General features: G+C 32.9%; 1 protein-coding gene across 2 annotated transcripts; it reads right to left on the bottom strand.

Moving 5' to 3' along the window:
• Positions 1–2,563: 2,563 nt before the first annotated feature.
• Notum (palmitoleoyl-protein carboxylesterase notum) lies at positions 2,564–13,008 on the bottom strand. Of its 2 annotated transcripts, none has more exons than XM_067275891.1 (13): positions 12,928–13,008; positions 7,708–8,001; positions 6,883–6,935; positions 6,721–6,816; positions 5,400–5,460; positions 5,257–5,315; positions 5,064–5,166; positions 4,703–4,992; positions 4,249–4,387; positions 4,126–4,173; positions 3,922–4,038; positions 3,534–3,733; positions 2,564–3,399 (listed from the first exon to the last, which is right to left on the bottom strand). In XM_067275891.1, the coding sequence occupies exons 2-13, from the start codon at positions 7,998–8,000 to the stop codon at positions 3,095–3,097; spliced, it is 1,764 nt and encodes a 587-aa protein (XP_067131992.1). In that variant the 5' UTR covers position 8,001; positions 12,928–13,008; the 3' UTR covers positions 2,564–3,094. The 2 variants fall into 2 exon arrangements, with proteins under 2 accessions (XP_067131992.1, XP_067131993.1); XM_067275892.1 differs by lacking the exon at positions 12,928–13,008 and adding an exon at positions 8,138–8,148 and having other exon boundaries at positions 7,708–8,008.
• Positions 13,009–24,536: the final 11,528 nt, after the last annotated feature.

The raw sequence follows: 24,536 nt of genomic DNA, 5'->3' as shown, positions 1-24,536 counted from the left end.
TTGGCGTGATATTACCACTAACACTTAAAGTACTTTCCAAATGTCAATGTCTATGCAAGAAAATTTACTTTTAACAAAGATGAACTACAAATGTATGTTGAAGGCCTTAAAGAAGAATTTTCCAAACGTTGTGGAGGCTGAAATTCATGCACCTATATTTTCTTTCCTTATTAAACCTGACATAATTGATTTAAAACGGTTTCATTTGATTTATCTCTTTTTGAGTGGATGGACACTGATAATTTTGAAATGGAACTTATAGAATTAATATCATCAAAATTGTGGAAAACAAAATTTGTTGAATTGCGGAAAACTCTTGAAAGTGGCTGCCCGGAAAAGTCATTTTCCGGGCTTCTTCAATTGTTCAATTTTCCGGGCAGCCCACTGTCATTTTCAATTGTTGGATATTTTTGCCTGAAAAATTTAATTGTTTGAAAAAAATCGCATGTGCTCTACTTTCAGCATTTGGTTCAACTTACCTCTGTGAATAAATTTTCTCATATATGAAAAGTATTTTGAATTTACAAAGAAGTTGTCTAACACTTGGACATTCAGAAGCCTGCGTGAAACTAAAAGTGACAAATTACACACCTGATATTGAGACACTGAGCAAAGAACTACAGGGACAAGGCTCACATTAATCGATTAACAGCATTAATTAATAAAGAAAATGATTAATAATAGAATATTTGATAATTTGTTTGTATTCAAACTATGTACAATGTTTCATTACATTCAAAATGTAATTTATAATTACAATCCTATGTTTTTTAAAAATTTATGATAATAATTCAATTTTTGTTGGTCTTTGACACTAGGGGATCAGGGAATAAGCTCTATTAGTCCCTATGTAGATCCGCCCTGTACACAATACATGTATACTGACTGGGTACCGAAAGCTTTCGAAACAATCTGGCCGTGTTAAATGCTTCGAATGACGTCATGTTCGCGCACTTATTTGCCGCAGCAAACCTCCGCACGAGCAAGTGATCGAGTGAAGGTTTTGAAGTTCCTGCAAGCATCGCATTGACTTAAAACGGCTAGCCGCTAGTTGCCAATGTAAAAGCTAACGCAAATGGTAAAAGAGTTTACACGTTAGAATAAATTATTATTGGCATATAAAAAGTATATTGACAGTCAAAACTTTTCTTAAGCCTGCAGCGCAGGCTAAGCAAGCCCAGAGAATTCGCCCCTGCGTAGAATCATGTAGGCACGCGGTACAGGTTTTTGTAAAAATCATTTGACACAACACCCCCAAAAGGTTGCCCATCCCTGTGGTATTGTTTACTCGAGAAATAATCTTAGGTCCGGATTCATGAAAATGTCGTTAATTACAATGTTGTATTGTTACGACGTCAAATACGACAAATTTACGACGTATCGTATCTACAGTTCACAAAGCTCATCGTAACTTTATTTGCTATTTACCACAAAATATCAGTGAGTTGATTCCGAGAGTATACTGTTAATAGGAATGTAATTTTGGAACTTTCAGAGGCGCAAGTTGTCTCCGACGTAAGTTGCAGGTATAAAATGGAATAGAGTAAAATAAGGTGCCATTTTACTTTTTCCGAAATACGGGTGTTGATAGATGGAGTCGAAAAAAATAATAATAGAAAGGAGGGTAGATCTAATTATCACTTCTTGCGGAAAAGGTAATTGTTGGAAATTAATTTGCGAAGAAGTGGATAGTGTTAGTAACGTGCATAGAAGCATAGATGTAATCTGATATAAATGGAGAGATTACAAAAGCGTTTCAAAGAAAATCGCTAGTGAAATTTCTATATAATTCATTATACTGTAACAATGCTTCTTATAATTTTAACATTATTAAGAGAATAGTATGCTATACATGACCTGTACGCCTTTCCAAAGAAGGTTTCAATTCCTAAATTAAAAATAGTTTTTCTCGACATTCGATTGTATCAATTTAATTCCGTTAACAAAATGCCTTCGATCGACAGAAGAGATAAACTATAAATTTTCGATGAACTACATAATTCGACGATCAAGAAAGCAAAATAATCATCATCCATCTTGAATTGTCTTGACTTACGACAACTTACTCTATGTCGTATATAACGACGTCTATTTACGACATTTTCGGTTACGACAAGTTTTGTGAAAACTAAATTTTGTCGTAAGTTGCGATACGGCGCTTTCGTGAATCCGATCACATCTTTCAATTCCTTAATAAATAATTTAAATGAAATTGATTAATGTAATACTGCATATATTTAAAGAAATAAAAAGCACTAAGTTTACGCCATACTGCAATGTTTACTTAGAGCTTTGCATGGGCAAAATAAAAAGTTGCACTGAGATACACGTTGAGAGACGAGGCCAGATATATCTAGGACATACCAACCCCGAAACTTTTTTTTCATGTTTCTTTCATCCGGACTTGTACCAAGATACTGCAGAGCGGTAGACCGACGTCTTAACGGCCTCAGCTGTCCAGCCTGAATTTTTCAGTTAAAATACAATACAAAACCATTGTTTTCAAAAGAAAAAGTGTTTTGTTATAATGGATTAGCAGTGTCTGTTTTGTTTAAAAAAATAGTTCAAATAATATAACTTTTAATAACATATTAAAGGCAATATGTTACAAATAATTCGAATACATTCAAATTATGCCTATAAATACATATAAACTACAAATTTAGTCCGTCAGAAGAAATTATCCCGCAACGTTTAGCCTATAACTTACGTTCAGCCATTCATGATATTTTTTAGTTAGATCTGATAGCCATAAATGATAGACATACATTAAAGTTGGGGACAATTACTTAAAATAGTTGCAAACTATTAGATTTTCACTGAGTAAAAGTCGAACGTCTTACACTATTTAAAACAGATTAGATGTTGCGCAATTTGATTGAAAATCTCATAGTAAGAACTTTAGTTTTAAATATTAGCTTGATTTTTTAATGTATACAAATTATATTTACAAGTTCTCCCTGAAATAAACATGCTTAACATATATACCAAGTCAGGTACGAAAATAGAAATTAAATAACTCGAACTATGATATCATTTAGTTCAATTTTCAAAACTGTTAACTGATTGTCGTATTATAGGAAAAGTGCTGTCATTAATTTGTTTGTTGCGTTAATAATTGCAATAGAGTATCGTGATCCATCTCGTTTAGCGTGGTGAGATCTATGCCAAGAGCATTCGCTACGCTTCCCATATCTAACCCAAACGATTTTAATAATTCTATAAAATCCATTTCTTCTCCTGTAAAAGGATTATGAAGACGGGGACAGTCTCTGTTGCATTGCGGCCACGAACATTCATCCATAAACCACTGAGTGCACGCTTCATGATTGCCATGAAGAGCCAATGTTGAATGATTGTTTTCGAAGGAAACCGTCCTTTTCTGACGTTTCTTAGAATCTGATTTTAAAATAAATTTACTAGTTGTATTATATATTCAAATATATATAAAGAAAATTAAATTACATAAAATAATATATAAATAAATACAGTTATATAAAAAGAAAATAAATTGAAAATGGATATTCTTATACCTGAATGTCTATTTTTATTTTTCCTTTTTTTGTTTTTATTTTGTCTTCGTCTTTTTCTTTCTTTTCTTCGAAGTTTCCTTCTTTCTTCTCGACTGATTATATTATTAGTTGATGTTATTTCAGTCGAAGACGTGGTTTCTACATGTAAAGTCTGAGTATAAGGCATATCGGCTAGCATTGCCGCAGTAAACTGTGAAGTACTGAAAATGTCACACATTATTATTGATATCCATCTAAAATATCATTTTGTAATCAATTAAACGTGTATATATATATGTGTGTGTTTAATTGATGTATATGTTTGTTGATACATTATTTTTATAACAAATAAATTCGTTTAATTATCATAAAATAATGTAATAAATATTTACATCATTCACGTATTTACCCATTTTCTTTTTCATCTTCATTCTTTTCTCTATTACTTCGTTCTTCTTCCAAAATTTCCCAACATTGTATAGCTTCTGGTAACGTATTCTTATTTATTTTAACATAACGCCAATCTCTGCATTAAAATGTATAAAAATTATAAGAGTTAATCATTATAAAATAATTCTAGGGCACATAAATCTACACTTTAAGGAAACATTACCTTTTTGTTAATACAATATGTGATATACAAGAAGGAGCGAAAACAGCCCTAAAAATTGAAATATGTATATTATTGATGCATGAATTAATAAACGTTTTTGATTAATATAAAATATGAAATTACGTGACATTCTGTAGAGAAGACCTTAGCTCATTTCCCATATGATGAATGTAGTCCCATTGCGCTTTGGATACGGGAGCACCTACGTTATCGGCAGTCATTTGAGCCTCATCAAAAAGCCATTGAAATACAAATAAAGGAGCTGAAATTTTAAAGAACCGAAAATTACTGTATACAGTATAAAATTACTGTAAAACTATATTGATTGGTACGACCGGATGACCAAGACAATTAAGACGTGACCCTACCATTTTGTGGGACCCGGGATCGAATACGGGCAGTTGAAAACCCTAGGAATTTTTCATGGGCGGTCCATTCCGGATATGTCGGGTCCCGTCCCTCCCCATCCGGTCGCCCCAATATGAGTCCGGCCGAACTGGCAATGGGTGGGAAAAAAGGGCCTCTTAGTGCCCACGGGGAGAAAAAGTTAAAAAAAAACTATATTAATTACACAAACCTTTAAGAGTCGGATATATCCTATATCCGAAATAACAACGCCAGACGTCAGTAGGATTATACAAAGCTTTGCATCTTGTCGGTACTTGTCCATTCCAAAGTCGAATGCCTTGTTTAATAGCTTCGACTGGAGCACAGGTATGAGCTTCAACGCACTCGACAGATTCATAAGGATCATTATCAAGGAACCATCCTGAATCTGCTAGTCCATATACTTTGACTCTGGATCCCTGTTCGTTCAAGAAATCAGCTATGCGGTCCAAATTAACCAAAACTCCCGTACCACCAGCACTAAAATTATCACATTTTAAACATGTTTTAATTATGTAATTACCTAAACAGTTTACTTTTTTGTAAATCACCTGCTTCCCGCTAGAAGTAAACGTTCGGCATTATACAATCCCATTTTAACAAGCTCTTTTATGACTTCGACCACAATTATAGAACCAAGAAAGGAGAATTCGCCTATTTAATGAAATGAAAATGAATTAGTAAATATATGCTTAATGCTTATCACTTAACTTTAATTAGTAAAATACATCACGTCTTTTTTACCTTTTTCTTTGGCTGATGATGCTCCACTCCAAGAATCACTGGAGCAATATGGAACGAAACTAAACAAAAAAAAAGAGTCTAATAACTAATAAATTCGTAAACATATCGTAAAGTTTGAACATAATTTTAATTTTAAAAATTACACGTGATTAGCATTCCACCAATGAGGATTTTCTTCAGGATCGGCAGATAAAATACCACCAACTAAAAAATAAAGGTAATTAATATAAATACATATAATAAAGCTAAATATATATTAAAATTATTGTTATTTTTAATATATATTATAATTTAACTTATATATAATTTTAATTTGCTTATTACTTCAATATTACGCAAAAAACTTTTTTCGATTTATAATGCTAACATCTAATTTATTTCGTTACATGGTTCATCTTGGTCAAAATGGTCCTTGCTCCACAAAGATGTCACCAACCACACAACTACCGTATTTCTAAGATTAAACTCCAAATGTTTATTTTTAAAATAACGTATCCCTCGAGTTTATTACCTTGCAACAAGAGCCGAGTGAATAAAAATTGACAGAAATACCTTAATTATCTTAATTTAGAGGTTACAAATATAATATTTGAGATAATTACTGTTTCCACGGTTAACCCGATTCAGGGTCGGTTATTACGTTGTTGTTCGTGTCGGTTTCGATGTCGCTGTAGGAATCAAGATCTTGACTATCATTTTCTGGTTCAATCTTACCATCTCTTTTGGAAAGAGATGGTAAGATTGAACCAGAATTTTCTTAATTATTCTTCGGCTGATAAGCTCCCGACCTATGAACTCGATTGCGACTTTCCTATGCTCAACATTCGACAATATTTATAATTTTATATACGTATATTTATTTATTTAAATAAATTATAAATAAAATAAAATTATAAATCGGCCCGAAACTCAGTTAATTGATATGGCTAATTTTTCGTCATTTTTGTTAACTGACGGCCGCTGTATAGGTCTATACATTTAAATTAACATGAAAACAGTATATAATATGAAAAAATATATATAAATTAAAGCAAGGTTCGTAGAAATGAAGGTTTACTTTAGAATAGAAAGTGCTGTCCGACTCTAGACAATTTGAAGAGGTCGACTTTAGTTAAACTCCTTACCTGTTACTAAATTACATTACCATATAAAGTGCAGCACTTCAACATGTTGCCCATGCTTTCCAACCCGAGGTTTATTTTTAACAGCACTTTTATTCACTGAGATTTATTTGAATCCCGGGGTTTAATCGAGTAAATACGGTAATTCATTTTTCTAACGTTTAATTTGTACTATATAATTTTTTAAAATCAGATTAGAAATTGTGGTAATATGTAAATTAGTAATAATTTTAATTTATAAAAATAAACATAAGTGATAAAAGATAAGTTGAGAATTTTAAATAAGATTAAATATTAAAAATTGCAGAAATATTTCTCATATATATCTATGTATATTATATACCATTCCTATTTTCTGGCCAGGTATTTGATGACATTAAATTTCTCATTCGTTGCCATCGATTCTCGCAACTTTTCCAATCGAAACAATACCAACCACCTGCCAAAGATGTAAAACGAGTTTAAAAGCATATATAAATTATATAAATAATAACCGAAATTTTACCTTCTAAAAACACTATCCACCTTTTACTTCCGTGAGATTTTCGAATATAATATCTATAATAAAGACGCATTTTAATATATAGGTATAAATTTATGTTTTCGAATTCGAAAAAGCGGCAAAGCACGCGTTCAAAATCTCTGTGGGGAAACTCAGCGGTTTCTTTGATGGATTAATGGCGACCAGGGGGTGCTTTGTGTGTTCTTCCCACCTGGCTGCCTCATTGAAGACAGGTAAAGCAGGACAGTTACAAAAGACACCGAACAATGCATCCATCAGCCCGACCCTCATCCCATGCGCAAACCGAACTAAGCTGAAAAACATGGTAGCGTTAAACAGATTTGCTGAGAGAAAGAGAGAGATAGATTCAAATGAAAATATCTTCTAACGGAAACTGGAAGACAATCGTTTTCCCCATTCACCATTGTTAGATAAAACTTCAAATAGACAATTAGTGGCTGATTATCGCCGGAAACCAACTCTTTTCCACCTAATTAGCGTCTTAAAATCAAAACTAACGAGTTTAAAACAAATCACGAAAAACTTAAATTATTAGCGGAAGTATCATTAACAAAGGAAGATTTCGTGGGTCTAAAAATTACCATTAGTTATTTATTTTTTAGAAGAAAGAATAAGAGTAATATTGCGTTTAAAAAAACCCCCGCTCCATCTAAATATTATAATTTGATGTTTTAACTAAATATTTTATATATAACGAAACGAATAGATTAAAAATTAATATTTTATATTAAAAAGTAATAAAATTATAATAAAGAAAGTTATTATTAAAAATTAATTATAAAAAAATAAAATAAAATAATGTGTCACCCGGCAGGTGATCCATCGTTGCAGACGACAGTCCGGTTAGAAAAATACATTCTACGCATGCTCGGCGTTTCGCGCGAAACGCATTCTTGTAGAGCTTGTGTCAAGACATGGATCACTTCCAACGTGTTTTCCGGATTCCCCAATTTAGCTAAGTTTTGAAGATTGGACAGAACTTCTGGTCCCAAAATTCTTTTAAAATTTTCTGGAGTCAAATTAGATCCGGATTGAGAAGGGATGACGGATGTTCGACTCACTCCGAACAACACCGCAAAGACGAACGGGATCAACGGCATTCTTTAAACTATAAAAAAATATATATATATTAGATTAATTTCCATGTTTTTATGATCTAAGAAAATTTTTAAAATAATTTCGACGACGACGATAACAATTTTTCATAAAAATCGATGGAACCCGTTTAGCTACTCACCTGCATTTGCTTTCCCTCACCGCAGTAGTAGTAGTAAATCACGTGCGAAAAGTCAGTCTGGTGGCGATCGTAGCGCCAAACGTCGGACTGGCGGCCGGTCAAATGAGATCGCGACCAGTCAATGATAAGCGGTACACCGGTCCTTTAATTAAAGGCATTTTTAAAGTCTGCCTCTCGTCACAAGCCATTTCTGACGAGAGACAACCTAATTAGAAAGCTCGAGCCTCCACCTATATTTACCCGATAATTTACCATTATAAAAATTCGATTAGAGATTTAAAACTCGTGTCGCGGTTTATTCGGCGGGATGCAAAGTGACTCGATTGAAATCCACAGCACGTTCGATAAGCGGAACGTTTAGAAGTTACGATACGAATCTAGATCGATACGACCAGAACAAAACAGTACTATCTGTCGGAATAGGTTAGAAACTCGTTGTAGTTCGAACGATAGGGTTGTCGGACAACTTAATGTTACCGGGAAAGTCTTTCTCGGTTCGAAGTAAATTAGCCGTCGGCACACGTGTAACTGCTAACGAGCTGTCTTTCACGCGGCGGTGTGTAGTACTGACCGGGCTATTAGCCTAATAGTCATGATGACACTCGACAACGGAAGATTTCCTAAATCACTGGCAGTAAAAATATCAAAAGACAATGATATCCTTTTGATTTATAACTAAAACGGTAAAAACAACTCGCCAAACAATACACCATCAGCGCTTTCTTTCCACTGCAACTTAATGTGAGGAATGTATTTTAAAATCCTACAATACTTTTAACTTTATAATTAACACATAAAGCGAAACAAAATAGCTCATTTTATTCCATTAATTAATGATACGAAGTTACTGTATTTTCATTCTAATACGGAGAATTAAACAATGTTTCGTTGTATGTACGTTTTACAACGTTTATAATAAGCGTCACTGTAAGTCTTTATAAAAACATTATTTAGGCCGGGGACGGATCAAAATGCGCGTAATCGGGGACAAAATGGCGAGCCCTAAAAAGGGAAAAGAGAGAAGCGAATAAATAAACAAAGAAAGAGGGATATATTTTATTTTTAAAATTTAAAATTGTAAGGGGATGGGCGGGGCCTACTTTAAATTCCATGCACAGAGACACTGTCTCTCTTAATCCGGTATAGGCCTATTTTCATAAAGGTAATAGGACACACTCCTATGGTTAAATTTATTTTATAAAGCATTATATATTGTTATAAAATAACTTGCGTTCGATTCTTTTTCTTACTTTCCGTTTTCTGTTGTTGTTTTCAGTTGTTTTTATCCTTAATTGAAAATACAATCTTAATTATTAGAAAGTATCACCGGTGTAACGAAATACAAATAAATAGGCGACTGAAATGCAGATTTGTTCCTGAACACAATGTTTGAAACCTCTTATCAGAAAAACACGAACCTAAACTAACATTATTTTTCGTCTTTAAAAAGTACAAATACTAAAAAATGAACAATTTTTGCTGTTATTTTTTTAAGTATATATTCAAAAATAAATTATTTTTTATTCATTTTCTTCCTTTTTTTTCCAATGAAATATTCGGTTCTTATAGTTTTTACAGTTGAAAGATTAATTTAATATAAATGGATACGAGTATCTCCATATTATTTTTTCTCTGCTCATTTCTCTTCTTCAAGGATTACCTCGCTGCCTAACAATATAATATTCCTAGTAGAGTCGCTTTATAACTGTTATTAAGCATAAAAAGTTAATTAGAGAAGATAAATGCTTTGAAGTACTTGTATAACCCAGAAAAACAGGAATTAATTGGATAGAAAAAGAAGGATCCATTTAAAAGATTAATGTATTGGAGCTACGATTTCGCATATAGATTAAAATAGAGCAAGGATTTTTTCCTAAGATTTTTCATTTTTAATCTAAAAATTCGATTAAATAGGAGGGAAGTTACGTTAAAAATTCTTAAACTTTAGAAGACGGTAAATTAAGTTTGATGTATTTGTCCGCTTAAACTTCGTAGTGTAAAATATAAAGTTATTTCATAATTTAACAATTTATCAAGAAACTTCTGTTGCTAAAATACTTTATGAAGAGATTTCTTGCTACATTTAGCAATTGTAACAATAAAACTTGTGTCAAATATATCCAACAACAAGAAATGTAACTAACCCTTTAGCAAAGAACATTAATTATCGAACTTATAAAAGCTGCACCCTTTCTAAAACGTTAGGCCTATATTAAGTTGGTGTAGTTATAGATTCGACAATTATCATCAACTTAATATAACTGCTAGATATATTTTTAAACGTCTTTTCATCGTATTTTCGCTAACATCAAACGACGAGCGACTCACCCATGCCGGTTCACTCAACCTTTCGTAGCCCGAGGTCGGCAGAGTATACGTGCGTGACGTCACGTCCGAGCACCGAACCAGTGCACCGACGTGCTCTGCCGTCTACAGACGTATGAAAAGGCAGATCGCGTTAATCCTTAATGGTAAGAGAGAAAAGAAAAAGAAGGCGGCTCCTTTGACGGGCACGTGGCTACGTAACTAGGGTACCTTGGCATCGTACACTTTATATCGTTTAACGTGCCAGTACTCGAGAGTTTCCCAGTAAAAATCTCCTTAAGTACCAAATGAGTTTCGGTGTTTTTTATAGTGTTTACGACCGATTCGAAGAGTTGACGAAGTCACGATTTCGATTTCACTAGGAATTTCGTCGGGATTACGATTTAATCCACAAAGCAGACATTATTGTATACATTCCGCTTTTTTCCGGAAAAAAATAACAGGAAAGTTGGAAAAAAATATACAAACTATTTGGCCGACGAGGGCCGTGAACTCCCGAGGCGTGGTAATGACATCATCGCTGTCGGCACTCTTTGAAGTGAGGGCGAAGAGCGTTAGCCTCACTGCTAAAGCAGGGATATGACATTCGTCGGAAATTAAACTTGTCATCGTAGACACGAAAAAGAACGAATATTCTTTTCGTTAACGTTTCTTTATAAATAAAAAAAAGAAAAAAAAACTTCTTCGGCGGTAGGAAGAAAACGGGGGAAATGTTTGACAGTGTTTATAGCGCAATTCGAAACGATAATTTCCATTCTCTGTTTCCTAATTTATAGCAAATTATAGTTTACAACTTTCTTAAAGAAAAAAAAATAATGTGAATTGTTCTTTCGGATAAAAGAAACCGAAAGAATCTCGGTCCATTTTTAATTTGGCACGAAAACAAATAAACGTTGTTTCCGTTTGTTTCCCTTGCCAGAGCTCGTTGTGTATTAATTTGTGCAACGATCTCTGGCACTAAATACGCACGGTATTTAAACGTGGCATTTCACATTGTGAAAGATCACAGCTTCGTTCACGTGACAAATTTAAAGGAGTGGAAGACATTTTTCTTATCTAAGACTTATGCAAATTAAGTAGAAACATTATTATTCTTTTTTTAACATTTTCTTGTAAAAAGTTATAAGGAAATTTTAAGTATGGGAAATTCAGAGATGTTATTTTTAAAAATTTTTGCGGCAGCGATAAGAGAGAAAGAGAGAATAGCTTGTGGATTACTTTCACCCGACAAAAGATGGTTTCGGTGATGGATGAAACGCCATTATTTCTACCAGCTGTTTGAGGTTAAAAGACAATTGAACGATTTTTTTCTTTACTTTTAAGTTGTGACACTTTACTAAACAAAGCAGGAATAGCCTAGATGACTACAGGAATTCAAATCGGTACTTCTTACGGAAAAGGATTGTTTCGAAAGCTGGAGATGAACGTTGACATTTCTATTCTGAGGAGATCACTGAGATCGGTGTTTACAAGAATCGCAAGAATTTTTCTTAAGTGTTCTCGAGAGCGAGGGGAAATAACCGAGATATATCTCGAGTGGACGATATAAAAGAGAGCAGATGAGGAAAAAAAAGCTAATAAAGTAAAAATTGGAAAAAATTTTTCTTAATGAAATTCCGAAAATCGGCGACTACAAGAGAAGAGAAACCGTCAGATTGTTTTTCAAGGTATGATATCATTAAAGGTTATTATACTACTGCATTAATGGTGTGAGGGTTGAGCTCTACACGTGCAAAGACCGTCGTGGTACAATATCAGTGGACGTGACGGCGCCTTTGCTTTCAAAGGATGGAGTGGCGGAAATAAATGTCCACAAAAGGAAAGAGGGGGGCTGTGCTTTACGAGTTATAGAGTAGAAAGACATACTTGGAATGCGAAAGTTTCTTTTTTTTTATTTTTTTTAAGCGCGGCGGTGTCCTTTATCGAAATCCTTCTCAATATCTTTCCCGTTCCGACAAACCAGGAAAAGTTTCTAATTTAATACTCGTTCTATAGTTTACTTATGCTAATTTATTATGAAACCATGCCATGTTACAACTTTATTTTTAATCATTGTTTTTTCTGATAATATCCAACATAATTTTAATAAATTACGAAGCATGTTTTTTCTATTTACTGATATATATCTACATTTTAATTCATTAGATATATTTTTACATAAATTTCCTGTATAATTATTACTCTGAAGACTAATATTTTATCATACTTCCACATTAAGTTTCTCGTAACTTACGGTATAATAGCGAGTAAACAATATAAATAAATTATAATAAAGCTTATATCTATTTGCATAAAAGAAAGATTATCAAGTAGATAAAGTAACAAAAAATCCTTCCCGCTTAAACAGTGTAAGGCACAATTGCAAAAAAAGAAATTACGACTATACATAATAAGCAATATACAATATTAATCAACGCCGCGATGATCTAAAATTAATGATAATAATCATTATATAAGAATATTACGCTCACCTAAGGAGTAAGTCCTGTTGACCGCACCATTCTCCGTGCAATGGTTTGTCAGTATGTGGCGTCTCTCATTGGAGAAAAGGAATGAGCTAAGGCCGGTAAAGATCAAAGCTCTCTCTTGTTGACATAATGGTAGAGGCGAACCCTCGCCACACTCAACTTGGGCTACTGTAGTACCACTAAATATAGTGCCGTGTGGAGATATAGTCTGGTTATGGTCGGATGAAAAGATATTGTATGGAAAATATCATAATGAAAGTTCTTTTCTTTGTTACTTTCGATTATTAAATTACTGCTTAAATGATATTTCTGGCCAATCAAAAGTATCCATTTTAAGTGAAATTTATATGCTATGCGGTTTATATTCTTGGTTTTTCATTGGCACCAACTGTGAAGCACGTTTCGATTATAATACCAAATGTTTTAAAAACTCGTCGATTGTATAATTCTAACCGTTATTTAAGTTTTGCGGAAATTCTTTTGGCTTAAACCAAGGTCAAATAGACCGGAATTGCGGTCGGAGGTCAAGTCGGTGCCTTTGATGTGTTCTTTGTTTTGGTCGAGACGAACTAGAGCTAAATATAAGCGTTCACCCAATCTCCCAATTAGAAGTGCCTCCTGCAGCCACGTGCCTCGGCATCATCCCCTCGATGGCCTCGAATCTTGTCAATTCTCCATCATTAATAGGACCCGGGTCGCATCTTAGCCGGTCCATCAACAAAACACGATCGAGGCATCACTTAAATAATCTCTGCATTCATCAACTTGGAAACTACTAAATAACGTTTGAATAAACAATCGAATGGTGTGACGACAAGATTTCTTTGTAATAACTATGTTAGGTAATTTGATACGGGGTGAAAATAGTTAAGTGTTAAGGAACCACCGAGCCAGGTGGTACCCAACTCGATTATTTAATTTCTTTTAAATGTTTTAACAATAATCATTCACTAGTCGAATATATGTTTAAAAAATATAAAAGAGAAACGAAAAAACCAAACCTAGAATATTCAGTTTAAACAGCGAAAATTCATCATTCTCGCTCTTCATATTTTAATTTCAACTTACATTTTGTACAAAAAAAACCTTTTGTCTTTCAAATGTGACCTTTAATACGTTATCTTGTCCGCTCTTCCATAAAAGATTAGCCTCAGTGAACCGAAAAAGGACACAAATTTAATCGAAATTGATTCGTGTTTTGAACAGGGATACTCGTTTTTCCTTCTTTTTTAGATACTAAGTTGAAAGTACTGATATTTTGTATCTTCCATTTACACCGGGAGGAAAGATAAACGAGAAAAAAATCAAATCCAGTCGAATTAAAGGCGAAAATAACGTTAAACACGTAATTACATTTTCACAACACTAATGCTACTTTTACTTTTATGTGGAATAAATATAGTTTCTCACAGCGGATTATAATCGAATCAAATTATCAATTATTATTATTAAGATTCCTTCAGAAATGGCGATGTAAACAATTAAGATCTTCCCGAAAATAATCGGTAAACTCCACCTTAGGGAAACTGGTGAAAATAACTTTAGTAAATTCACTCCACCGTTTCTCTTGACAACCAAATTCCGAGACAAAAGAAGCGAAATTTACGACCATTAATTGCCTATAAGTCTCTCTGTCAGGAGAAGCTCTGCAAACACGACGCTATTCATTACAGTGTCGTTCGATGTTACTCCCGTTAGTTGTCAGAAGGAGCTTCGGGCTTACAATGCTAAAAACAAAAATACATGCAGATAAACAATTTCAATTAATATATTATATTCTTTATCTTTGCTTCCCCGTTAATATATCTCTGAGTCTTGTTTGACGTAAAAAAATTAACAAATATCAAGTGTCTTTCTCTTGTCCTTTATAGTTTTATCTTTTATCTTATAAGATATACACCATAAAACACTACTCTATTGTCTAGTTAATTAAACTATTAAATTCTTAGAAATTACAATAAGTACAGTAGAATAGATCTCGCTTTTACGACTGATAAATTTTCTAGTTTTAAAAGCGGGAGGGTCTGTTTAGTCGTCGTAAATCGAGCACTAAACTTAAGAAAAATCGGTGTTCGTTTTACCACGACTCGTTTAATACGCTTTCCAAAAATCGATCGAATCGTAAAAGTGGGAATCTAATGTATGCCGTAAACTTTCTGTTTATTTACATTAAGAGATAGTAAATTCTATTTCTAACAGTAATTTTAGATAGTAAAAAGTTCTTCTGTCACTACAAATGGTTCTGAAAAATACGTTATTATTTGTTAGAAAGCCTTCGTATTAAATTTCATGTCAATTTTCTAAATATAAAGGCGCTCTCGCTAGGAACCATTCGGTCTGGGCCACACATTTAAAGGATCTGGAAGGCATTTATTACTATTATATAATTTTTAATTGATTTTTGTTTGTTGGATGGGCCCTTAGAAAAGTTAAGTGGGCTTAGGCTTCTCTCGTCGTATAAAAGGCTCCGAATAAATAAATAAGTAAACATATATAAATGCCACGTGTTTGGTAAGATCAATTACCGGTAATATCGCAATTAATACTTTCGAAACAAATATTTGAAATGATCAAATTAGTAGAAACGATCTGGAAGTAAAACGATATTCTGTAAATGAGTTCCGATAAATAAGTTTATTGTCCTAAACATTTTAAAGTGCATTTCGTCTTAATTTACAGTTTTTTATGCATGAAAAATATCGTAAGTTTCTGTTTCTGTAGGCTGAAGCCTACAGGAACAGAAAAATAGGGCTTTATACTAAAGGAAGTTAATATAATGTGCTATCGTCTAACACAAAAACCTCCTTTTTTAGGAATTATACAAATAAAATAAAAGCTCGAACGATTAAAATTATTTCTTAACAGTTGTGAATATATAGGCCTGTTTATAAAAGTACGGAGCCCAGGAGCCTAAGCTCCATAGTATCATAAATAAATAAATTAAGAAAAAAAATCAAATAAGTAGATGAAAAGATTTTAATATGACAAATGCTTCCATACGCATACATATACAAACATTACAGCGCTTGTGGCTACGTCCACATTAACTGCAGATGTGCTAATTCGGACTCTCTAACATGCAGATTACTAGGTAAATTGCCATACAGATCGATACATACTTCATTTTGTTAGCTATAAGAAATCTACACTAGCTAAACAGTTTGCATAAGTAATAAATTACATACTTTAGATTTCTTACGCGTTACGAAGAGATTCTACGTGATAATGCTTCTGTTTTCATATTAAACAGATTATTAGAATGGTTTCTCCCTATGTGATACAATAAAATTAATTGTAAATGTGTAACCGTTATATATTTACCTCGTTTTTGTCACCACATATCACAGTAAATCTTCAGTACTTCAAATGATAAATAAGCGTAACGTCTCAAAAATATCTTTAAATTATGCGAGGGAAAAAATATATAGGCCTACTTTTACAAAATAAAAATAAAATGACTAAACATTAAGGCTAAACTCAGGACTATTAAAATTATAGCCAACCTCTGACGGAAACAAAAAATGGGTGTTGTTTGGAGGTAATTTTGTATGCATTTTTGTGTGTAAAAAATGTGTTACTAAAAAAAGGTTTTGTTTTTTAATTCAAAAATTATTTTAAAAGATTTAGAACCATTTTAAAATTATTTTTATTTATTTATTTATTGAAATTAAATTATTTAGAATGTGTTTACTTAAGCAGAAATCACTGATATTTTCATTAGGCCTACAAATAAGATCAACATCTGAAATATCAATAATTTTTCAAATAAAATTTATTTTCTACATTAAAAACATATAACTTCTTTTCTTTAGATTAGTAAAGCATTTGTATTTTATTAGATGTGTTCAAAAAATAAACTATGTAATTAAATTACATACATAAAAAAAAGGTTAAATCCGTGAATTTCTCATTCGCTCAGTTCATCTTCTGGCCTTTAAAATCGTTTATAAACAACTTGTTTGTTATTTTAATTGTGGACCAGCCAGATTTTTTTATAATTCTACATGTTTAAAAATTGTTACTTATAATTTCCGGTTGTCTAACTGTCAGGGAATAGCCCTGGAGAATGCTCCGGGGCAAAACTGTGATACATCTTTGAATTAAAAAAATGGCTAAAAAAATAATAATAATAATAAACGTTAAGATATTTTCAAAATAATGCTTCTAGATATTGGATTTAGCAGACAAAATTTATTAGCACTCTTTTATTTTTTTAATAATTAAAAAATTAAAAAATCATTACCAACTAAAATATGCACTTGATAATTGAGATAAAATATGTTATACGAATAATCCAAACTTTTAACTAATGGCTGATAATAAAGATTTTTTATGTTAACTGTTAATTGTCATCTTAAATTTAAATGTAATTAGCTTAAATATATAATTAAACTTCGTTGTCTTGAGCCTACAATTTTGGAAATCTCATAAGATCACGTAGGTATACTGCGGGAGTGTAGGCCTATATTTAGCATACCGCACTCAGAAATAATTTATATATTTATAAATTAAATTTTGATACACACCTTTGTCGAAAAACGCATAGAAAATTATATTTTCATGAAAACGAAGTCAAACGTACTTATAATGAAGCACTTGACAAGCGCAGAAGCCTTCCTATTTATCAAATATAATCATATATTAACCAACACTAAATTGTCCAGTTCTGGAGAAAAACAAGTACAATATATTAAAAAAACAAACGAGTTTCAAAGAAAAACTATTGTGATAAACAGCATCTTTGCTGAATCACCGTTTATGACAGAGAATAACGCTAAAACCTGTCTATTAATTAATTCAAACAAGAATTTAAATACTTATATAATTAATTTACAGCAATATTTTTAAAATACATTTAAAAATTGTTAGAATTTTTTAAAGTTTAACTCGTACCGATGTCAATTTTATTTGTTATAACACTAATGATAAATAAACGGTAGAGAAGGCTAACAATTTTCAAAGGCGAATGAATTGACAGTCATAGAAAAATTTGTCAGTTTATGCTAAAGGCAAGAAAGGGCGGAAATGCAAATAACAAAGAAAGACAAAGAAAGAGAGAGAGATACATCATTCTTTTACTGATTCCTTTTAGTGATTCACACGCTTCTAATGATGCCAATTGTATTCTTTTGTTTGATTTATTTATTTTTTTCCCTAACTCTCGCTTCAATTGAAATTATACAATTCAATGGATTTAAGGGATGTACAGAGACATTGAAGAAAATATTATTTACCGTATTTATAATAATTGTGGGTTTTATAATTATAAAAACAAAATTTTAATGTTTATTTATGTAAATTTATTTTTCGATTTTCATTAATTCACACTAATGATCATTTATTGTTTGAATTGGCATCGATCTTGGAATTATTTCTCCATTCATTCTATTTTATTGATTAGATGAATAGAATAAAATATTTTCGTAAAAGGTCATAAGATTTTATAGAAATGAAAACAACAGATTGGCCCTCTACTACAACATACGCGACACCCTTCTTTCTTCGTCGATAAACTGGAAATATGTACAGTATAAATTGTCTTTGAGAATAGAACGAGGCTCTAAATTGTAGCTTGTTTAACTTATAGTAAATCCTGCTCTGGCGGTAGGTGTAAGAACAGTACATTGTATTGATAAGGGAAAGCAATGACGGATTTAAGCAAAGCCAATCTAAGCTTTCGCCTAGGGTCTCAAACTTTCAGACAGAACCGTTTTAACTCATGGGCATATACGGATATGGCCTGAAGCTTCGCCTTCTTGGGACCTCACCTTACTGCTCATTTTAATATTTTTGTTCTATTTTTGTATCTATGTAATGTCACTGAAGAGATTGGGCTGGGATCTCAGAAGTGTTTAAAACGGTTTATTTGTATACGGCAACGTGACGGTGGGAGATCTGACAGAGGGAATGCCTCCCGGAAGGATTTTCTAAGGGAAACTGACCCCTACACGGAAAACTCCACGTGGCCTGCCATTGTCAAAGCACGAACCCACGATCAATCTACTAGTATTAAGTGGTTTTATCCACTAAATACTAAATACGGTCTTTCTTTTTGTATCTCAGACAGGTACACATATATTCCTGTCGATATTCAGAATCCAACAGAGTCCCGCAAACTCGACTTAATGTGGACAGAAAAGGTGACGAGTTACAGAAAATGACGAGTTTTACGGGTATAGAGATGATGCTAGTCTAAGGCCGCGACTCCACTAGCCGTAAAAGGGCCGTAAAACCCCTCACCGTAAAAGCTTTTACGGGCCCTGAGCAGGTCGTAAAAACCAACGTAAAAGCGAGTTGAACACTGCTCAACTCGCTTTTACGTTGGTTTTACGACCTGCTCAGGCGTAAAATATCATAGTCACGTGATTAAAAGCTTTTACGGTGAGGGGTTTTACGGCCCTTTTACGGCTAGTGGAGTCGCGGCCTAAGTAGCAAATTTTCGTAAAAGTATTATATAAGCAAATTCATATACGTACTAACTTCGCATCAACAGTGACTATTTCTATTTGTAGTTAAATTTTAATTTTAAAAATATCGGCTATTTAGTGACTACTTTCGAGTTTGACATTCACGTCGTTTTGTAGTAACATCTTGGAAAAAAGGGTTATATTTTTCGTAAACACGTGAAATTTATGTTATCATCGAGTGAAGAACGATAACTTATGAGTTTCCGCGACTCTTCTAGCTAAAGTCTGAAGATTGTTCTTGTGAACGAAAAACTTCGGAATAATTTTTCGTTTTTTTCACGTCTATGTCTAGCTGTAATGTATGTACTGGTAATTTTCTATCAGTTCGTTCCTGGCGACGTCACTATAAATGTTAAGAATCATACATCGATTCGAATTGAATATTAACTATATTAAATTCCCTATTTAATATTACTTAATAATATAAAATGAGTAAATTTCAAGAATATTTCAACTACAGATGTACGATTGTATTAAATTACAGTCAAATCTGTAAACAATGGCCATTGACGGGAACATACAAAATGACGAGCAATTATTTATTATGACATGGTCACGATGCCGGGTTACAATTTTTAATCATATTTTTAATTTATTTAATTTAAAATATATGCTCTCCACCTGAAATTAGTACTGGCTTGCTCCTGTATATCATACTTTTCCGTTAGCAATAGAATTGTGCCGGTTATCTATCTAACTCCTTTCGAGGAAAAATTTTGAATTGAAATAGCATGATTTTCGGATTGTCTCAGACGTTCATATACCATTAATCGGGGCTTCCTATCTCTAAGCTTTCCATATCTATCTTTAGTTTCATTTATCTAACACCATTCTCGACATTAAGGAAAGACGGACAGACGGACGACAGTGGGAATTTTTTCAAATTGCAGCCCAATTATTTTGCATGCATTTCAGAAAGGAAAAGTCCCTGAAACAATGACATTTAAAGAAGGTCGTTGTTGAAGATAGCTGTTATTGGAAGTTCGATTGTACTATTAGGCTTAAATAAATGATATTAAACAAATGACATTCCTACATTTAAAATAATTTTTACCATTTTTAAATGTACCGTTTTAAATGGGCTACGTAAGACGACTGTATGTAGGTAGTGGGAAGTCTGGATGCAGCCTGTTAAACTTTTTGGAGACTTCGCGCTGACTGCGGGTCCCTATCATCAAAATAACTTGAATTGGTTCTCCTTTCTACGCGCCAAGCTTTACCTGTAAAAGATTAGCATAAATAAAGATTAGCATGTCTCTTATGATTCCAGATTTATGGGACACTATATATATATGTTTGGATAAAATTTTATATTAATAGGCATTTATAAAAATGTCAATGATAAAATATTAATTTAGCAGGATTCTAATAAATTTAAAATTTTCACAAATATAATGCCCAAAAGTCTGTTAGCCGACATAGATTTTTCTAAAGACTATTATAATTGTTCATTTGTTGTGAAACCGTGTTATACTATACAGTAGAGAGTCGAAAATCGGAATCAATTGGGGACTGGGGTTGTTCCGATTAGTCATTTGTTCCGATTACCCATTATGTACGAAAAAATACATTAACCTGTCCGATGTTCAAATTTTTCTCCGTTGCATGTCGCTTCGTGTTGAATTTTCGTCGATTTTAAGCCTAACGAAAATTTTTATAATAATAATCGAGGCTATCGTATCGTTAAAAATTATTTCTTCATTTTGTACAAACAAAATAAATATATTGAAGAATATAAAAACATGAAAATTATACTTTAGAAGTAAATTTAGTATCAAAAACGTTCGATTCAGCACGACACAGTCCGACTGAAAATCGTGTCGATTACTGGCGATTCCGATTACCAGTGTTCCGATTAACGACTCTCTACTGTATTTTCTTTAGAAGTGTTGAACACGAGATCGTGTTATTGACCAACCACATGGCTTCTTTTCCACCTTTGTAAATAAAGGTGGAAAAGAAGCCATGTGGTTGGTTAATAACACGATCTCGTGTTCAACACTTCTAAAGACTATTAAAATTGATGTTTCAATCTCTTCCAATGCTGCAATCGGATTACGAAGAGCAACAAACTGGTTTTAACCGTTTTGAAATGTATTTCTGTTAATTAACTGAGTTTTGAGACTTCTGTATTTTTATTCAATCCAATAATATACGCAGGCCCGCCGTAAGCGGGCGTGCAAGGCGTGCACCGCACGCGGGCGGCACGTCCAGGGGGCGGCAAATTGATATTGCTGGCAAGCTCGGCGTAGGTAGTCGTAGTTAAACAGGGGCGGCATAATCGGTATTGCACACGGGCGCTCAAACAGCTAGCGGCGCTGCTGAATATACGTGTTTTTACAAGCAGGCAAATACCGATGCTAATGTTTTTTAATATTAAAAGTTGTTTAGAACATTTTACTTATCTATTTGTAAATCATTATGAGATTCAGCAATTCGTCTGTCTAAAAAGGCCCACCTGATATTTCATCTTGATAATATAATTGTCCATATTAACTAACATTTACTGTGATTCTAAATAATGTTAATAAGTAATAGTAAATGTAAAGTATGATATTCTCTTAAATTTTGTCAGGGGGAAATGTTTTTTACTCTTTCGGCTCTGTAGACTGTAGACACAAGATGGTCTTTTTTCTCGGGTCCGCGACGTGTACCGCAGACCCAGAAAAAAGAGGCCGGATGGTAAAAAACGGGGCGCGACATATCCGGGACAAACCACGCTCCCCCCAAAATTCCTGGAGAGTTGTTCGCCCAGATTCGATCCTGGATTCTCCAGAACAGTAGGCTGACGCCGTTTCTATACGATGTTTAACAATGAACTAAATTAAGACAGACATTTAAAAAAATTTACTGATACTATTATTGGTTACAGACGTAAAATTTAATCAAATTCTGAATAACTTAAAACTAATTTCATTTTAAAATGCTATTCAGCTTATTTTCTGTGTAACATTAATTTGATTTATACTAACGGCAAATCATCCGTAAAAAATAGACACGTCATATAACAAGGCTAAAGATCTAATTTTTAATATAAATAATAATTTAAATGAAAGAAACTTCATTTGCAATTACGAACAAAACAAAAATACAATTATAAGGCCTAATATTTAATATATAAAAAATACCAATGAGAATCTAACGACATTAGGGCCTATAACGTAAAATGACAGTTCATACTGTCTTATTTTATGTACTGTCATCTTATGAAGTATCTTAATTTCCTCTCTCTAAACGAATTATATTGATTTTTTTTTTTTTTTTGCAAAAGTATGAAAAGAAATGAAATATTTAACAAACTTTAATGCGAATACCACGAATATTAGAATTAAAATATCTGTTGAAATTAGAGGTGGGCGAACACTCTCCCCGAATAAGCTTTACTAGAAAGTATTCGAGATCTCGAATATTACGTTGATAAAAAATAAATTCGAATATTACGAATGTCTCCAATATCGCATCATACGTACAGTTCAGTTACAGTTTTAGTCAGAAGTATTCAAAAGGGGCTAACTCAAATATTAAAAATATTTCAATAATTAATAAGTATCTTTTATTAACACAACGACCGAATGAACGAACGGTTGAGGTAGCGGCCTACCGCTCTTTGGTACTTGGGATCTAATTCGGATCTAATCTAATCTAACACTCCCAAGAAATTTTTGGGGTGGTCAATTCGGATACGTCGGGTTCATCATCTCATCACCCAGCTGCCATTGTAGACCTGGCCGAATTCACGAAAAGGCCCTCTTACTATTCACACGAAGGAAAGAGAAAAATGAAATGAAGTATAATATAGCTTATATGCATAATTTGTCCGTAAATATATTTACTTTTTGTTAATTCTAGGTACGAGATAAGAGTTTATAATGATTACGAGCATTGTGACATCCTCACAATGCCGGGCTGCAAGTATTAATCATATTTTTAATTAATTTAAAATATATTCTGTCCACTTCAAATTAGTAGTGGCTTGTCCCTGTACATCATACTTTTCCTTCAACAATAGAGTCGTGTCGGTCATCTAACACTTTTCAAGAGAAAATTTTTGAATTGAAACAATATAACATCCGGTTTACATCGGAAGTTCTTAAATAGTTAATCGGAGCCTCCTGCTCCTATGGTCTTGTCTTCCATCTATCGAACTCTGTTCTCGAGATTTAGAAAAGACAGACAGACAGACGAACGGAAGACAGTGGAAATCTATAAGTCTACGCTTTTTTTCAAATTGCAGTCCAATAAAGATCATATTTATCCATTTTAGTGTCATTTCCATTTCTCATGCTCATTTTGGTGTCATTTCCAATGCCAAATTTCCCTTAATTATACTCATTAATGGGCAGTCAGACCTACAGTGAGATTACGCAATGGAACATATCGAAAATGTCTAATATCAAGATACCGCACAGCTTAACACACAGATATATATATATATATATATACTTATAAGACAGTTGTACTTATACATTTTTATCATACAGAATGCTCTTTAACGCCATTCAAATAGCATATGTAAAACTTTCCATTTGTTAAACTTATAGATATTTATTCCTTGATGGTTATAACTTTTTTGTACAAATTTTCGTCATATTTCAGTTATTTTATTGTTTTCAAAATTCTTTATATCAACGCTACGCTAGGCTAGGGTGATCATATGTCCAGTGACGCCCCTGGGCTACAATATGCAGGCGCACCTCCAAACTAATAGTGCCAATTTTGCATTGAATGATTTTATTTTATAATTTTAATTCTGCAATAATTGCATCTTTAAACATCGAAAGGGCAAAAGGTGCTGCTATTGAAAACATGTCATTAGTATTACCACTCTGTTCGAGAATTAATGAAAATTTAAAGCTTATGTATGTTTCTACATAAAATTTTTCTTTATTTTATATTGTTATTTTGAACTTTGTGTTCCCAAACTCTTGCTTCCTTAGGTCCTGGCATAGAGAGCCTAATAGCAAATGCATACATCCCAATTTGTGCAGGACAATCCGGTATTTCTTCTGCTTTTAATAAAATTAAAATAAAATTTTAAATAGAACCATTTGATAGGTCAATAGATTAAGAAATAATAATAATTTAAGTTTAGCCATTTTTAGACCAAATTTTAACGCTCCTTTAAAAACTGTCCCGATT

This window comes from Centruroides vittatus, unplaced genomic scaffold (assembly GCF_030686945.1).
Source record: "Centruroides vittatus isolate TY-2023 unplaced genomic scaffold, ASM3068694v2 contig_651, whole genome shotgun sequence".
In the NCBI taxonomy this organism is placed as follows: Eukaryota; Metazoa; Arthropoda; class Arachnida; order Scorpiones; family Buthidae; genus Centruroides; species Centruroides vittatus.
Note: the sequence above shows the minus strand (reverse complement) of the source record. Positions and strands in the feature narration are given on the sequence as shown.